The sequence below is a fragment of the Brachyhypopomus gauderio genome, chromosome 6, assembly GCF_052324685.1.
Source record: "Brachyhypopomus gauderio isolate BG-103 chromosome 6, BGAUD_0.2, whole genome shotgun sequence".
Lineage (NCBI taxonomy): Eukaryota > Metazoa > Chordata > Actinopteri > Gymnotiformes > Hypopomidae > Brachyhypopomus > Brachyhypopomus gauderio.
In genome coordinates, this window is record NC_135216.1 from 15,275,023 (window position 1) to 15,291,477 (window position 16,455).

At 47.9% G+C, this 16,455-nt stretch overlaps 1 protein-coding gene across 1 annotated transcript; it reads right to left on the bottom strand.

The window, feature by feature from the left end:
* Positions 1-1,011: 1,011 nt before the first annotated feature.
* Positions 1,012-16,036, bottom strand: nup153 (nucleoporin 153). The gene is given in 23 exon segments (XM_077009050.1): positions 1,012-2,377; positions 2,501-2,681; positions 2,912-3,175; positions 3,302-3,655; positions 3,773-4,504; positions 4,507-4,713; positions 5,396-5,581; positions 6,021-6,614; positions 7,796-7,897; positions 7,977-8,058; positions 8,138-8,236; positions 8,368-8,508; positions 8,661-8,772; positions 8,964-9,016; positions 9,558-9,695; positions 10,312-10,368; positions 10,466-10,510; positions 10,622-10,738; positions 11,044-11,172; positions 11,269-11,402; positions 11,606-11,890; positions 12,037-12,250; positions 15,883-16,036. Coding segments are annotated over 23 exon segments (4,395 nt in total). The 5' UTR covers positions 15,961-16,036; the 3' UTR covers positions 1,012-2,286.
* Positions 16,037-16,455: the final 419 nt, after the last annotated feature.

Here is a 16,455-nt window from a genome sequence, read left to right on the forward strand (position 1 = left end):
GCTTATGTATTTAGCGCCTGGGTAATTTTCAGTGCCATGTGCTCATAGTTGGAGTACACTTCTTCAGCTAGTGGAGCTATTCAGCTCATCATACTTCAGACCCCTTCTTGAAGGTCTGCCAACCTGATGGCTACTGGATCCTGTTTAGGGAGTTTGCTGTGGTCTCAGGTTTAATAAACACTGAGCATTGTAGTGATGAATCCTCCCGTTTCCAGTACTGATCTCCAGCTTTTGTGGGTCTGTTCCTAGCTGGCTAAATTGTATTATCTTAGCTCATTTCCTTCTTCATGGAGGACTCTGCTCCTTGATGGTGTTCGTCCTGCAGTACCTTAAGTATCACTGTTGCTGTGGAACATATCAGCTGGTTGGTCTCAATAGTGATCGTCTATAGAAGCTATAGAATTGCTACTTCAGTTGGCCATCTGCTACACACCTTAGCCGTGATTGTCAGTGTCAGATGAGCAGCTCAGCTGTTGAGCATCATGCATGGCTTAGTTAGGTCTTGGTTCCAATGTTCACATGGAATAAAATCATAATTTTTCTCATTTATGCTGTTCAGCCAACTAGAAAAAAAATTCGCTCAACTCACCTTGAAGGAGAAAGATCTTGAAAGATCAGAGAACTTTATTGACTTCTAGGCAAAGACATTGGGTAAGAATCACCTATGCAAATTGAACAAATACAACCAGGGAGAACATGAACCCTCAGGTCACGTCTGATGGTCTTCAAAAGAACTGCATTTCTACTGGCCTTCATGAACACTGTGATAACCCATAAAATACTGAAGTTGTTTCAAAATTTTTAGCCAATCAAAAATAGATAAGGTGATCTTTATCCCATTTATAAACTACCTAATTTCTGCTTTGGTAATAACTCAGCAAAGTTTGATCTTTGTTCTTTCACACTATAAATATACAGGACATTTCAAAAACATGGTATAAAGGTTACTAAATGTTCATCAAGCATTACTGTTAACAGCAGAAACACTGTATGACACTGGAATGAACACACTTGTCTTTAATTATTTTATTGATGGCAATTACCCATGGTTTTATTTATCACTCATCCAGTAATAATTTTCATGGCTTTAAAATTAAGTAGATGTCCTTATTATCCAAAGTCACCCTAGTCCATTTAAACAAGCAATAGAAAAATATATACTTAATACTTTTTACAATACTGGTTTTGGTCCAAACAAAAGTGGATCAGAAATGCCAATATACCTTTAGTCTTCAAAGGATCCCCAATTTGCATTTAAGGTTATTTTTAAATGGATTTGGGCAACTTTGAATAAAGGGCTTTTACATAAATTCTAAAAGACAAATGCTGAACAAAAAAAGATCATTTAACACACAAAAGGTTCACAGATTAAAAAAAAAAAAATTACTATTTACAAATTTTTAATAATATTCAAAGGCCAATTGAGATAGAGATTGAGAGAGAGAGAGAGAGAGAGAGAGAGAGAGAGAGAGAGAGAGAGATTGAGTGAGAGTTTGAGAGAGAGTGAGATTGAGAGTGAGATTGAGAGTGAGATTGAGAGTGAGATTGAGAGTGAGATATTGATTATGAAGGGCAGAGTGAGATGAAATGGGGGTACTGATGATGAATGTGACGGGATGAAAGAACAGATTAGGTACTACAGAGTTACAGAGGAGAAAAGATCCTGGGGCTACTTTCTGCTCCACCCATCAATCTCCAGCGTGCACGGGCCTGGCCCATGTCACCCCCCCCCCCCCCCCCCCCCCCCCCTTTCCTAAACACATTCATCTTGCCACTCATGTCAGACACCAATCCAGCACTGCTCAGCATGTACAAGGAAACCATACATGCACACATCAATCAGCGCACATATAGTAAAAGAAAGTAAAAAAGCTTCATTCAGTATACACACTCGCCTCTGTACATACAGCAACTAGTCCACATCTCTGCCATTTACACTTTATTAACCTGATCACCCTAGCCAAACCTATGTCAGTTCCCTAAATTTGTTTTTGCACGTTTTTTTTTTCTTACTTACAAAAAAGGTCATGCGCAAATCCTGCCAACAATGCAGACGGTAAAAATATATTTACCTTTCCTGTTAAGGTTTTTGCTTGATTGTATTGAAATATTTTGCTTTTTTGGAGTCTCGGATTGTGTGCCTAGGCCAGGGCTCCAGGGTCGACCTCTGACCCATGACAGCAAAACAAATCTCCTGGCACGAGGAGCCATCAGACGGATACGCTCTAAACACCAAGTACTTCAGTGTTTGTTCAGAGATAAGGCAGTCCCAAGACTCTTCCGGCTTTACTTTCTACGTCGGACAGCCGTTTTGATCTTACGGCCAGCGATCGAATGCTGTCCAGTGGGCGTCGCATTGAAGGAACTCTTGGCCGACCTGCGAGGTGGTGGATAAGAAAGGGAGATCATCATATCTTCATGTCAAAAAATAGTTTTTCTCTTAAACTGACTGTTGCTGAAGACAAACTGGTAAAGAAGGTGTGGTGTCCCTCCCCCTCACCCGATATTGAAGGCTGGGGGCTGGGAGAAGCCAAAGGGTCCTGCGGGGGCCGGGCCCTGGTTGGACATGGCTGGGGGCCCGGCGGGACCGGCTGCTGAAGCAGACCCTGCTCCAAAGGTGAACACACCACTGCTGCTACCAGAAGACCCAAAAGCACTGGCTCCTCCAAACTGGAACCCTCCTGGGAACATGACCAAAATGAAGACAAATTAAAGCATTCAAATCAGTCCTTTGGGTTTGGGATGGTAAATGTGCTAGGACATATTGGTCATGTGTCATCGCATTGTATTCAACCTCTGACTTAGATTTTTGTTGTTCAGACAGGCAAATTATAAAAGAATTCTCCACACTAACTGCAACATACATTTCTGAAATCAAAAACATAACAGACCAAGTAATTCAGTTACTTACCTTGGCCAGCAGGGGCAGTAGAGGACCCAAATGCAGGAGTGGCGTTGGCCTGCTGGCCGAACACAGCAGCAGCACTGGGCTTTGCTCCAAACGCAGGGGCTGGCGAAGCAGTGGCAGAGAACGAGGGGGCGGCTGATCCGAACGCCGGGGCAGCGGGCTGGGCTGAACCTTGTCCAAAGATGGACGCCTGCCCTGAGCCGAAGCCAGAGGAAGACGTGGTGGGGGTGAACGTGAACGGAGACGGGGCAGCTGAGGGGGCAGGAGCTGGAAGGGAAGGAGACAGAAATAAGCTGCTGAAACAGAAAGAGCGAGCGTGGTCACACGGCTTTACAGCGTCCAGGTTAGTTCAGCGCTTTAGAGCAAAAAAAATAAACATTTTAGTAAACCGACCTGCTGGAGCTGGCGTAGCAGGTGCAGCGGTGGCGAAAGAAAAGGCGGGAGCGGCCGAGTTGGTCGCCGACCCAAAGACGAACGGCTGGGATGCGGCGGCTGGTGCTGTGGGCGGGGCTGCGGAGGCGGGCTGGCCGTCTTGCTGCTGCCCGAATAGGAAGGTCTTCGCAGGAGGTGCATCAGAGGAGGCGGAGGAGGAGTTCTGCCCAAAGATGAACGTGTTGGTTGGAGCAGGGGTGGGGGCCAGCGTTGAGCTGCTGGAATTCCCAAAAAGGCTGGGTGCAGAACTTGTGGAAGCAGTGGTGCTGGATGGATTTGCCATGAAGCCAAACGTAGGTTTTTGTGCAGTATTGTCTGGGAAAGAGAAGGGTGGAGGGGGGGTGGTGGTGGTGCAACAGCAACATTACAAATCGATTTTTTAGACACACAAACATTTCTCTCACTCCCACAGTATCGCATGTGTGCTCTTACCTGCTGCATTTTGACCAAAGCCAAAGGTCGGCTTCGGGGTTTCTGTGGGTTCGGTGGGTTTTCCAAAATTAAACGTAGGTTTAGGGAGTTCTTTCGGGGGGTCCGGCGTGCTAAAAGAGAAACCCAAAGGGGGTGTAGGTTTGTCAGCCTCCTTGGCTGCACTGAACAGGAACCCAGATGTGGGCACAGGAGCTTCTTTCTTCTCCTCCGGTTTACCAAATGCAAAATTTGATGTTGCCAAAGCTGGTTCCTTCGCGGCCGTTTCACCCAACGACGGGGCTGCTCTAGAAGACTCGGCAGCCGGCAGCTTGCCAAAAACAGAGATGGCGTTGGCTGCGGCTGTGGTGGTTGGTTTGGTGGTGGTGGCGGCCACTGCCTCTGTAGAACAGGGAGCGTCATCTCTCTCACTTTTGGCCTTGGGTGCCAAGAAACCGAACGCCGGAGTGGCTCCTGCTTTCTCTTCAGGTTTCGAGAGTCCAAAGGAAAAGCCCGTAGAGGCGGAACTGGTGACCGTGTTCGCAGGAGCAGAGCCAAAATTGATTCCGCTGCTTCCTCCGAACTTGAAGCCAGTGCCAGAATTCAAAGGTTCACTCTTTTTGTCTTCACCTGCCGAAACAGGGGTGGGGGCTGCTACAAAATTTGTGCTATCTGAGGAATTGCCAAATTTGAATCCTGCTGAGGAATTTGTTTCCGTGGATGGTCCTCCAAACTTGAATCCTCCAGAAGCATCTGTGAAGAGGCTCCGAACGTGAAGCCTGCCGACCCTGAAGTGGAGTCTGAGGAAGGGTTACCAAACTTAAAGGACACTGTGGTGGAGTCTGAAAAAGTGCCACCAAATTTCAGTCCATCAGAAGCTGAATTTGAAGAACTTGTACCAAATTTGAAACCAGATGGTTTTGATTCTGTGCTAGATGACTGAGGGCCCAATGATGACCCAAAACCTGAAACAGCAAGGACACAAGTCATGTTTAATCAAAACGTCTCATTTTCACATTTGCCAGTGTAAAAGCTACCTGTTTTGTAACATGATGATCTAACACTGAATTATACCAATATGAAAATTGTACCCTACATAACTAGGGGCTCATTTAACCTTTTAGACTATTCTTGTGTTTTCTTCAGCTTTGTCTTTTTTTTTTTTTTTACATCAGATTATAAACAAAACCCCCCAAAAAACAAACAAAACACACTGCACCACCAGAGGCATTAGAATAAAAAACAGCCCTAGTCAAGCACACTTGAAGGTGGGGGTGAGGATGTACTGTTACCTTATGTAAGACCAGAACAATCAAACTAGGACAGTAGTATAGGATGAGCTGGGAAATGTTGGCGGTATTGCAACTGTCAGCTTGACATGATTTCCCCTTTATTCTGTTTGCAAACATGCCTCCAGTAACCCAGCTGCCTGCTACCAGAGCTGCTTAGTGTGCACACCTCCCACCACTAATCTCCCCTCTTCAAATCCATACGTGACTTGTGGCTTCCTTGCTATTTTGGAGAACTTGAGTGGGAATTGTGTTTATTTCTTCACTACAGACTGCTTATATTTTTTCAGTTAGCGATGATATACCAAATGCATTACATAAAACATTTATTTATAGTCAAATCTTTGAGGGACTCTACCTTTGGATTCCACCTTAGCGCCTGGTTTTGCTGACTGGCAGGCCACACACTGCTGGTCATCAGCCTTGTTCGGTACACAGCATACGTCGCACTCCCAGCTGCCCTCTGGCTTCTTAAACTTGTCTCCAAAGCCTAGCAGGGTGGTGGGGGCGGGGGGCAGTCCCGCTGGGGCCACAGACACCGCTCCTGTTCACGTCAACACAAGGCAGATACAGCAGTTAGACTCTTTACATGCTCAACACCTCACTGGTACCTCAGCTTTCAGTGATGGCCCACAGAACAAGATCTGTTGGTTGTGTGCGCGAGGGCCTGGGGAAAATGCACACCAGCATACATTATATAAGGCAGAGGATAAATGTTTGAAAGGTCATTCCAATTCAACAGAATATGTGCTGAAGTTGACCAAGTACAGAACCAGGCAGTAACATTATCCAGTTGGTTGGTGCCAAACCCGTCTTCCCCCTGCTTACACGGTAAAGCAAATCAGTCAAACTGAGGGCCAGCATGTTCTGTTCAGCTGCAACCCCCATATATTGAACTATATATAAACAATATACATACATATTTAAAAAAAACAAGTTTTCAGTTTCCTCATCTGAACACAAATCTTGTCTTACACACATACCTGGTTTAGCGCTCTGACAAGCTACACACTTGACATCCTGTGCTTTGTTCTCAACCATGCAGACGTCACAGTTCCACGCTCCTTCTGGCTTCTTAAATATGTCGCTAAGCAGTCCAGATGTTGCAGAGGTGGATGTGGTGGTGGTGACAGAAGGAACGGGGGCGGTGCTGAGGGTGGAGGACGCGTCCGAGGCCCGAGGCAGCATCAGGGCAGGCTTCACGCCGGTGCCTGGTTTTGCCGTGTCGCACGCCACACACTTCACTACCTCCGGCTTATTCTGCACCAGACAAGTGTCACATTCCCAGCTTCCAGCCGGAGGGGCAAACAATGACGTAAGACTAGGGGCGGGTGCCTTGGCGGGGCTGCTGTCCGACCTGGAGGAGTCCGTGTTGGGCTGCGGCGTTTGGCAGGCCACACACTTTTTATCTGAGGGTTTGTTTTGTACCAGGCAGGTGTCACAGTTCCAGGAACCTGCCGCTGGCTTGAATTTGTCCCCGAAGCCAGAGACAGGAAGTGGGGGCGTGTTTTGAGCTGTGGTGGCAGTCTGAACGGTCCTGTCTGGGCCTGAGGAGCTCTGGGCAGGAGACGCAAACCCTGGAGGAATTAAACAAAAGTTGACATGCAAGCAGGATGATGGCACAACACACGGTGTCGCCACCATTATATGGATATATACATGTATGGAAAGAAAAAAAATGTGCAATTTAGTTCTCTCAGAAGTCATACGTGAAATGCATTTATGAACTCTATTTATGAACATATGAATCCTTTTCCACCAGAGGGCAGAGTGGAGCCTGCGTCTTGCATTTTACACCAGTGAAGAACGACTACAGAAGTCTGAAGCTTTTCCTACTCCAACACACACACACCCCAAAGTCAAGCTGAACCATGTGTGTGAGCAGGAAAGTCACCGAACTGTGCAGTACTCCAGTTCTCCACCCAACACTGCGCTTTAAGGTTACCACACACACTAGCCCACCATGCCTCACACAGCACAGCCAAGCACCAGCAGGTTCAACTTAAGCACATCAGACGTCCAGCACAAAACCTGCGTGTGGTTAGTGGCATTGGCTTTTCACGCTAAAAGGGGTGAGGACAAAGATGTTATAATCCAACTGGACTAACATTACCTGAGGTGAAAAGATGCATTTATCTGTTTAGCAGGTTTTTAACTGGCTGACCTCAAAATATAAATTTCAATTCACATAAAACTTACTCTAGATTTTTTGTGGTCTGTATTCTGGTTAAATATTGTATGATTTTCAGAGGCACATTTTAGGACATTGTCTTGTATACTGTTTGGAGTTTGAATTGATTATTCAGAATGATTTTAAATAAATGCATACAGATTCTAAATTTGGATATTTGAGCAGCTGTCTGGAGTGACACTCATGGACACACCAGCACCCGTTACTGTGGTCACAAATGAGGGATTAACAGCTTACACAGTGGCCGACAACCCACAAAGGGAATCACATTAATCGCCAATCACATTAATCGTTCAACTATATACCAGTAACTACAAAATCGAAGACTGGATTTGAGGACCCTGTCTGAGTACATCTGGGCTGGAGCCTGTAATGGTATATAAATTCAAGGTATTTTAAAGACCCAGCACACCCAGGTTTGACCCTGGGCCTTCTAACAAACGTGTGCTCTGATCACCAGAACACAGGTCCAGTTCTCCCTCACAGCAGCCAGAACACGGCCGACCTGCTCCTGGATGAGGCTTCCTCACACTAATCTAAGTGTCCAAGATGATCCAGCGGTCTCACCGGGTCCTTTGAGGATGTCCAGAACGCTGCCCGACTTTAAGACCTTGGCAGGTTTGAAGGGCCCTTCAAACTCCTCTTTGCTTCCGCCGGCAGCCGTTTTCACTGTGAAAGACAGCAGCAATGGTGAGCAGCGATCCCCACCGAACAAATACGACGGGGGATGGAGAGCCGGCTGGCTTACCTGCTACTACTGCTGAAACGAGCTTCCCGTTGGACGAAGAGGGCGCAGACTTCATAGTGGGCGCACTGAACGTAAATCCAGACTGCAGGGGACGATAGTCAGAACTGAGAGACCGTCCAGGATAGGCAAAGAAAAAGGAGATGTAAGGAATGGATACTTACGGATGGAGAGAAAGACGGTGGACTTGCAGCCGTGGCTTTGACGATAGGTGACGAGAAGGTGAAGGGGGCAGAGTCAGGCGTGGACACACTAGCGCTCTCCTGGACGGGAGAGAAACAGCCACGGGTCAGTCCTGATGCTCCTCTACTGCACTCAGTGGAGCAGCTGCACCTTCTAGCATTACAGCGTTGACGGTTGTTGTGCAGAGGCACCGATGAAGCGACGGTCGTACCTTGGTGAGAGCAGGTTGTGCGGGGGTCACCGCTGCGCTGCTGGGGGGGAGGGTGGAGGGGGAGGTGGAAAAGCTGAACGTAGGCAGGGTGAAGTTGCGTATGGGGAAGGAGACGGCAGGCAGGTCTGGGACTCCAGCAGCCTGGTCAGGCAAACACAGCCAGCATACGGTCAGTCTCACACGCCATAATGTAGTACTAACACACACACATACACACACACACACACACACACAAGACACACACAAGACACACACAAGACACACACACATACACGATGGCCAGAGGCGCTGACCTCTTCACTGGGTTTCTTGGAGGAAGGGCGGACGCTCCTCTCCCTCTTCATCTTGCCTCCGGCGCTGGGGGCCGTGGGGGTGCTGGAGAGCGGGTAGGGCACGCTGCACACGCTGGGGACCCACAAGACAGACGCACTCCATTAACAGCTCAGCACGAACCAGGACGCCACGCTCACACGGCTCCACGGACACCCGAGGAAACGGCACTCTATTCAAGAGCTTCTTGTTTTTGTAAGCAAGTAAACACGACAGGCTTTAGCTATAAATAAGCGCAGAAGGTCCAGACGCGAGGATCCTCTCACCTCGGAGGGGGAGCTGCTACTGCATCTGGGATCTGAGGCGATCGTCTGACAGGCTAAAGAAAGAAAGAGGAGGGGACATCCGTGTAAACAGTCGACGGTTTAAAAGTGGAGGCAGTTTTTTTTTTTGGGTGCGGTCTAATTTTAGCTGCTGGGGGGCTCATGGGGAATAGAGCCCCGAGGTGAATTAGGTATAGTATCAAAACATGGCATTCCCCATCCCTGAACACACGCAAGCTCACCCGGCTACGTCAGCGCTGTGCATGGGCTTTTAAAATTTTACTAGAGAGAGAAAGCTGGCTAGTTAACTGCTGCTACCTCGTTATGCATGTTTTGTGCAAAGTACTTGAAATGGGTACTAAACTTAATATTATTGTACTCAGTAGCATGGTTGTACAGTCCGATTTAGCCTGTACATTTTGAGAACTGAATATTGGTAACAAGCCCCTTTAAATGCACTTTACACTCGAGATGAGGTTTCAAAGCAAAAGCAGACATAGTGACTTCCACTTCATGTTAGGGGTCAGTGCGCTTGGATGGTGTGTGTGATTGTTCCAGGCCGGGGGCGCGTCCCGTTCCAGCAGGAAACACACTCACCGCCTCCCTGGAGCTCTTCTCCACTGGCCTGCTCACTCCAGGGGTGAGTGAGGGACGGAAACACACGGAGCGGCTGCCACACACGGAGGCAGCTGCCGGCACCACCAGCCTCTGCACAGGCGGGACGGCCGACTCCAGCTGCTCCATGGAAGCACAAGTCAGAAGGGGTCAGGACTGGCAGGCACACAAGTTCGCGCAGCACACACAAAACAAACCTGATGGGGGGGGGGGGGGGGGGGGGGGGGGGGGAGATCTATGGGACCTGTGTAATCACAACTGTTCACCATGGTAGTGAGAGGTAGCCAGAACTGCCTCAAACTAAATGGGAGAAACAGGCTAGTTAGGGGTGACCGTCCAGGCCACATTACTGGCTGGGAGCTGAATGACCCATTGTTGGGGCTTACGGAGCACCTGCCCCTGCTGTCACTAACCAGCTGTGTGCAAACACCTCTACGCTGCCAAGGGAAAAGCACATGTGCACAGTATAAGAAAACAATTATAGTATTACAGCAGCTCGCTTTCAATAGTAAATCTGCTGACAAGTGTCACCCGAGAAGAACAGGTTCAGAATGAGCAAGAACTACTGCTCCCATTTGAAAAGTAATCAAGCAGAGTACGAAATAACGGCCAAGATGAAACTTTATTCATTCAGCAATTTGGACAATATTTCTAAGCTTAATTCTATTCCACACAGGAAGTCCAGTTTGCACTGTTCAATCAGCACAATGTTTGGCAAGATTAGACTTTGACTTACTTTTTTCTTCTTTGACTGGGGCTGGAGAAGCTCTGTGTGGTCTGTGTGATTGGAGGACTAGAGCAAACGGAGGGAAGTTAAGGTCAGTATTGGGGCGTGGAGGGAGTCACGGATAAGAATCAACTCAAGAACTTAAGCGATAAACTTCACTTACTGTTGACAAAGGAGAAGAAATCGTTGAAGGAATTCTCTTGGCATCCTGCAATGACACCAAGAAAAGCTCTATCATTTTAACATGATCTAAGCAACCGTCATGCATGACGAAACAAGGTCAGCGTGGAGCAGGGCGACCTCAGGGCGGGGCACTCACGGCGAGGGGGCTGGACATGCGCTCCAGGGACTGGAGGATGCGTCTGGCTGTGGCGCTGGTGACCCCACAGGGCTGCGCTCCCGCTGGACGGGCCTTGATCTGCCGCCTCACTGGAGCCTGGGGTGCGTCATGAATGACAACACACGCGCATGAACACGAGCGAGCGCTCACACACACACACCATCATCCACTGCAGTAGTAGCACTGCAGACACACCCTGAACCACCCAACACACTTGATTCCTTAACACAGCGAACTTCTCAATTTAACATCCGTATTAGAACTGCTGGCTGACCATTAATTTATCCTAAAGCCCAAGAGGCTTGAACTTAAAAATTACTAATAAAGCCATCGGTGGGGAGAAAAATCACACGAATCTCTCCAGCGATCCAGCTGGAATGACCATTGGCTGGGCGTCTGACCTGATAGGGTGTTCCCGGCCTGGGCTGCTGGGCTCGGGCAGCGGCTGCTCCACCGTAGGTCGTCTTCCCCGGGTAGAAGGGAGAGTTCCCCAGCTGACTGGAGTTCAGCACAGAGCTGTTCATCGCAGACTGCTGAACAGAAACGCACATTTCAAGTAATAAGTAAATAAAGCTAATAAAAAAATTTAATCACAAGCGCAAGCTGCTGACTGGGGTTCCGCTTACCGAGGAGGTTGTGCTGAAGACGGACAAGTTGAAGGCCGGCTTCTTGAGGCTAGCGTGTACCTGCTGAGGCCCGGTGGGCCCGCGATCCGTTTCTGGAGACCACAGCAGTGGGATGCTCTTCGAGGTGGGCACATCTGGAAGAAGATTAAGCCCTAGTCTTAGTTTTCCCTAAACTTTATCTACCGCTACAAGGCTGCTGGACACCAGTGCTACACAAAGTCCACTACAAACAGGATAGAACACACCTGCCAAATAGTCACAATTCCCGATTCAGTACCTGTTCCAGAAAGAGTCCAGGCCCTGCCCTCACCCGTCAGCTCCTGAAGGGACGCCTTACCTTTATCAGAGGCCCGTGATGAGAAGCCACTGGTGGTGGAGATGTTGTCGTCCTCGTGCTGAGAGCTGGAGTCCTTGATCTCTTTCACCAGGGAGAAGCTGGAGGCTACGGCGAAGGGGCTCCCCGGGAAGGGGGCCGTGGAGGTGGAAGGCTGGGAGAAGAGGGAGGTGGAGCCCCCTAGTGCTGGGGAGCCATCCTGGCTGGGGAACTGAAGGTGGGAGCGGTTGAGGGGGGGCCGTGACAAAACATCCTGGAAGTTCAGCGATGCTCTGCTTGTAGAAGGTTCTGGAAATATTGGGGGGGGGGGGGGGGGGGTTAACATTTAAGTAAACATGCTATGAGGAAACAAAAAACTAAACAAACATACTGAAAGACCATGTTTGCTCATACAGCTGGAGAATGCTTGAGCACCTAAAGATCTGCAGACTCACCTGCATTACTAGTGCCGGGCACTGGGGACCTACGTCCATCTGGGAGAGGTGCAGCTTCTTCACTGCCGTTGGGGGGAGGGGTCACATTGTTCTCCTCCACCTCCACTCTGGCCTCTCCGCCCTCAGCTACGTCTCCGTTGTTAAAGTACTTCTGTAGCCAGGAGGGGACTATGCTCTTCACCGTGTCCGTCACACGGGTGATCAGACCTGGCTGCTGTGGCAGGGGATTTTCACAGTGATTAGCCTCACACAGCACTGAACTCCACTAACAGGTGGAAATGTCACAGGTATGAAGAGGTGGTGGAGATGCAGTGACTCTCCCTTCAGTCCACGATCCTGCTGTCATTTCAGACCTCAGACTGCTTAGTTATGGAGCCGCAACAACAAAACTGTTGCATTTTCTGTTGTAGAACTGTTGCATCTACCCAAGTCCCTCAAAGGGCGAGGCATGCTTCGACTGTAGAAAGGTAACAAGGCTACAGGAGTGCTACAGTGAATCTGTCACGATGCTGAAACTCAATCAGCAAGCCCATCAGAAGGCCAAGTTAAGCATTTAATGAACAGAATAAAATAAGCCATTAGACGTTATGGCCTATAACCTGGGCATTTACGCAGTTATTTAATTAAAACTCTCACCAGCAATAAACAGTTACATGACAGAGGAGCGAAAAGGATTTATCACTTGGTAGTGGGAACGGAAAATGATGGAACCTGGGTATGAAGAGAAGCGGAGGTGCAAGCTGTCTCACTGCTAGACCTGAACAACTTCTCTTGATGACCCATCCTTCTCTTACCTTCTGTTTAACTAAGTATCTGGCCAACAACACATCTAAGTGACCTCCTCCTCCTCCTCCTCCTCACCCACGCTTGAAAACACGAGCTGAAGTGCTCACGTTTCCATTCTGCCCACAAACCTCTTTACCTTTGTGCAGATCCAACACAGCCTCCGGGCATAAGAAATGACTTATGCAACTGCAAGAATGTGCAGGCACCCCTAGGACAGCAGCATGACTGGAGCACTATTGGCCCGTTGTTCTCCTGGAGAGCCACAGGGTGTGAAGCACAAGGGGGTTCCCTAAAGACACACTGTGGGCATGTATCTGCCCGTCCAGTGGTAAATCCAACCAGGGCTGTCAACATTCATCAGCAGAGAGCCAATCAGACACCGGGTCACTAGTTCTTAGGTCTGTAATTGTGGCCAAGATTTAGAAACCTGCTTGACGGCCCGCTGTCAAGTGGAAACAGTAATACACAAATGAGGTTTTTAAATGTTACTGTAACAACAGTTCAGACGTGTGATAGAGGTACCTTCACTATAGGCTGAAGTGCATGACGAAACTCACTATTTAGGGACAGATACTATTTTCTTGAGGAGCTTGTGTATAATTTTAGATCTGGAAAATGTACATACTGAAACGTTTTCAAAATTAACACCACTACTGAACAATGCTAGTTTATAATGATTTTAATTGGGGTATTCATTCATACACACACACACACACACACACACACACACACACACACACAAAGTCATTCCTGATAGGTAGATGTTGTCCAATGAAAAAAAATTGTCTACTGTTAGTCCAGAATTTACAAGAAAACCAGTCAAAGCTACAGATGTTAAAACAGTCTGTGCATTACTAACTGTTTGTGGATTTTTCCAGATGTTGTTACACCAGCTGTATCCATGATTGTGCAGGTCAGGCAAGGGACAAACTAATGCACATTTCCAAAATGTGATTTGGCAAGTGCCTTTCACCGATGCATGGACAATATCATACACTGAAAAGTAGTCAACATTCAAAATGTATTGATGATGACCCGTATGCATGACTAAAGTTGTGCTTTTTGTAAATACAGTGCACATTGCCCTTCCTTGAGCCAATCACAGTCTGGTCCTCACAGACAAAAGCAAGAATTTCAGGTAAGCAATTAGCAAAACTGCTAATATAATGTCATTCTCTGAGCTGCAGGGGACTTTTTTAAGGGTTAAAAAAAACAATCATCTGCTTCCACAGCAAAACAGTTCAGAACATTTTCAGACATGAAAGATTTCCTCATGTCTTGAACGCATCAATATTAAGCACAGACTTGGTGTTGCAACATGAATGACTTCCTTAAACCACCAACCACTTGGTGATCTTGGTAATGGCATACAGATTTCATATCCTGTAGTAATGCCTGCAGTCTGGAACACTGCAAGGATTCACCCACAGGCTCTTTCCTTCTGGTTACACATCCACTGGGAAAATGTTAACGTTAGTGCAACTGCACAAGCTGCTTATACTGCTGTCTGAGGCATCTCAACTCCTTCAAGCGCACTTTCACTAGAAAATAAAACTGGCCACTCACCGCATTCACATGAACCAAGCAAGGCATTTGCACACTAATGGAAGCTGACCACAAGTTTCTGTTAGGATAGTATATCGAGTTGGAAATCAGACGGACTGGCAGATGATGGGTAAAAGGTAACCTTTACCTGTTAAGTGTCTTGGATTAAAAAAAATCTATACATGCCGACCTGCTATGCCACAAAAAAGAAGCACACATGTTTAGACAGTATAGCACTTTTGTTAAATGCTAATTAGAAGTGCTTTATGCAAAGTAAATAAATAAAGCTGGTGGCTACGATTACACAATTGTACTTGGTATCTGATGTAAGATACATCCACTGAAATAAAAAAGACAAAGGAACGACATCACCCGACTATTGTTTGGTCGTCAATAACGCACGTTTCCTATATAACGTATCTAACAGCGCACACATGTCCATGTCGCACGTGTTGGCAGGACAGCACATGCGTTTGCAGGACATTCAGATGTTTAAGGTCTCGCTACCTGCTCTCCCAACTCGGCTTTAAGAAACACGCCACACCGCAAGCCGCCGTCCTTCCTTCAGGTGTCCGTAAGGGAGCCCGGGGTACCGCTGCTTCACTGGCTCCCCCACCCGTGAAACAAACACGCCACGCTCCCCCAGCTCGTGTCCACCTCCCCCCCCCCTCGAGCGAAGACGCGGGAGACGCGCTACGATCGGTCAACATGGTGACCACACAAAGTGCTAACTAGTGGGCTAATGCTAATACCGCCGACGTGCCGCTGGCTAGCGTTAGCCACCCGTCCATGTGTGGGCCCTGGAAACCTTCCAAACCAGCGCCACACTGCGCACACAGCGTCGGGGCTGTCCGGGGAGATTAGCCGTGTAGCTACACAAGAGACTACCTGCCGACGTCCAGCCGACCGACACCACGTTTTAACCGCCGCGGTGGCTCACCACGAACCGTTCAGAACAAAGGAAACTACCGCCGGCCCGCACGGAGCCCGTGAGACACGCTGTCACACGGCGGGACGCTCGCTAGCGCGGCTAACAGGTGAGCCAGCTAACGGAGCCCGTTACGCTGCCCCGACGACGCTCGCGCTGGATGCTAACCAGTTAGCCAGCAGCGCCGTTAGCGCGGCTAACCAGCCCGGTGACCGGTGGACGTCGAGGACGGTTAGCCAGCACACCAGTCGGCCACGGACACGTTTCGACGTTGTAACGGTCACCGGGTGGCAAAAATTAACCGACTGGCATCATTTTCGGTTTTGGATTTTTAAATTTATTTCTCGTAATGCTACCCGCGAGACACCGATAAAGAGCAGGCGGGGGAGACGCGCGCTAGCCGCGGTTGCGGGGCTAACGTGGACGGCGCGGGCCTTTGGCAGCAAGGCTAGCTTAGCTTAGCATCCGACGTTAGGCCGCGAAATGTCTCCGCTAAGAAAACAAAAACACGCACGAAACGACACGTCTAAAGTTACAGCGGACCTCAAAGAACTCCGACGTGCCAAGGAAGTGTTGGTTTTGGTTACCTGTTTGCCTTTGGCGTACGGTTTTGAAACGATATGATATCTTCTTGTTCTAATTTTCCCTCCTCCTGTGGCCGCCATGGCTAACTAACTAGATTGAATCTACTCAATGCCTCGGCGCCGGATAGGACTCTCCTGTCAAGAACTCAAACCAAACCCACCAATATACCGTCAGACCTTTCGGCGGCAAATTGTAGTGCAGATTTATGGGAAACCGAGTTTAAATCTATTACAATTTTTAAAATAGATTTTTCCCTTCTCCCCACTATGACAAATGCACATCATGTGAACGTTTCTATTCAAATAAATACCTTTACAGTGTATATTAAATTTCAATCATTTAAAAAGAATACACAAAATATGTTAGACATACTTAATTTAACATGCACACTATTATTCAATCAATACCTGCAAATTACATTTTTCACCTACAAAAGCACTTGTATCACATACAAGTGTCAAGTTATATATTTTGTAAATAAATTCATTGTTATCCATTCTATCCATTAATTGCACTATACAGATGAAATGTATTTGTTTTTTGTTTTGTTTATTTGGGTGAGAAGTAATTTAATG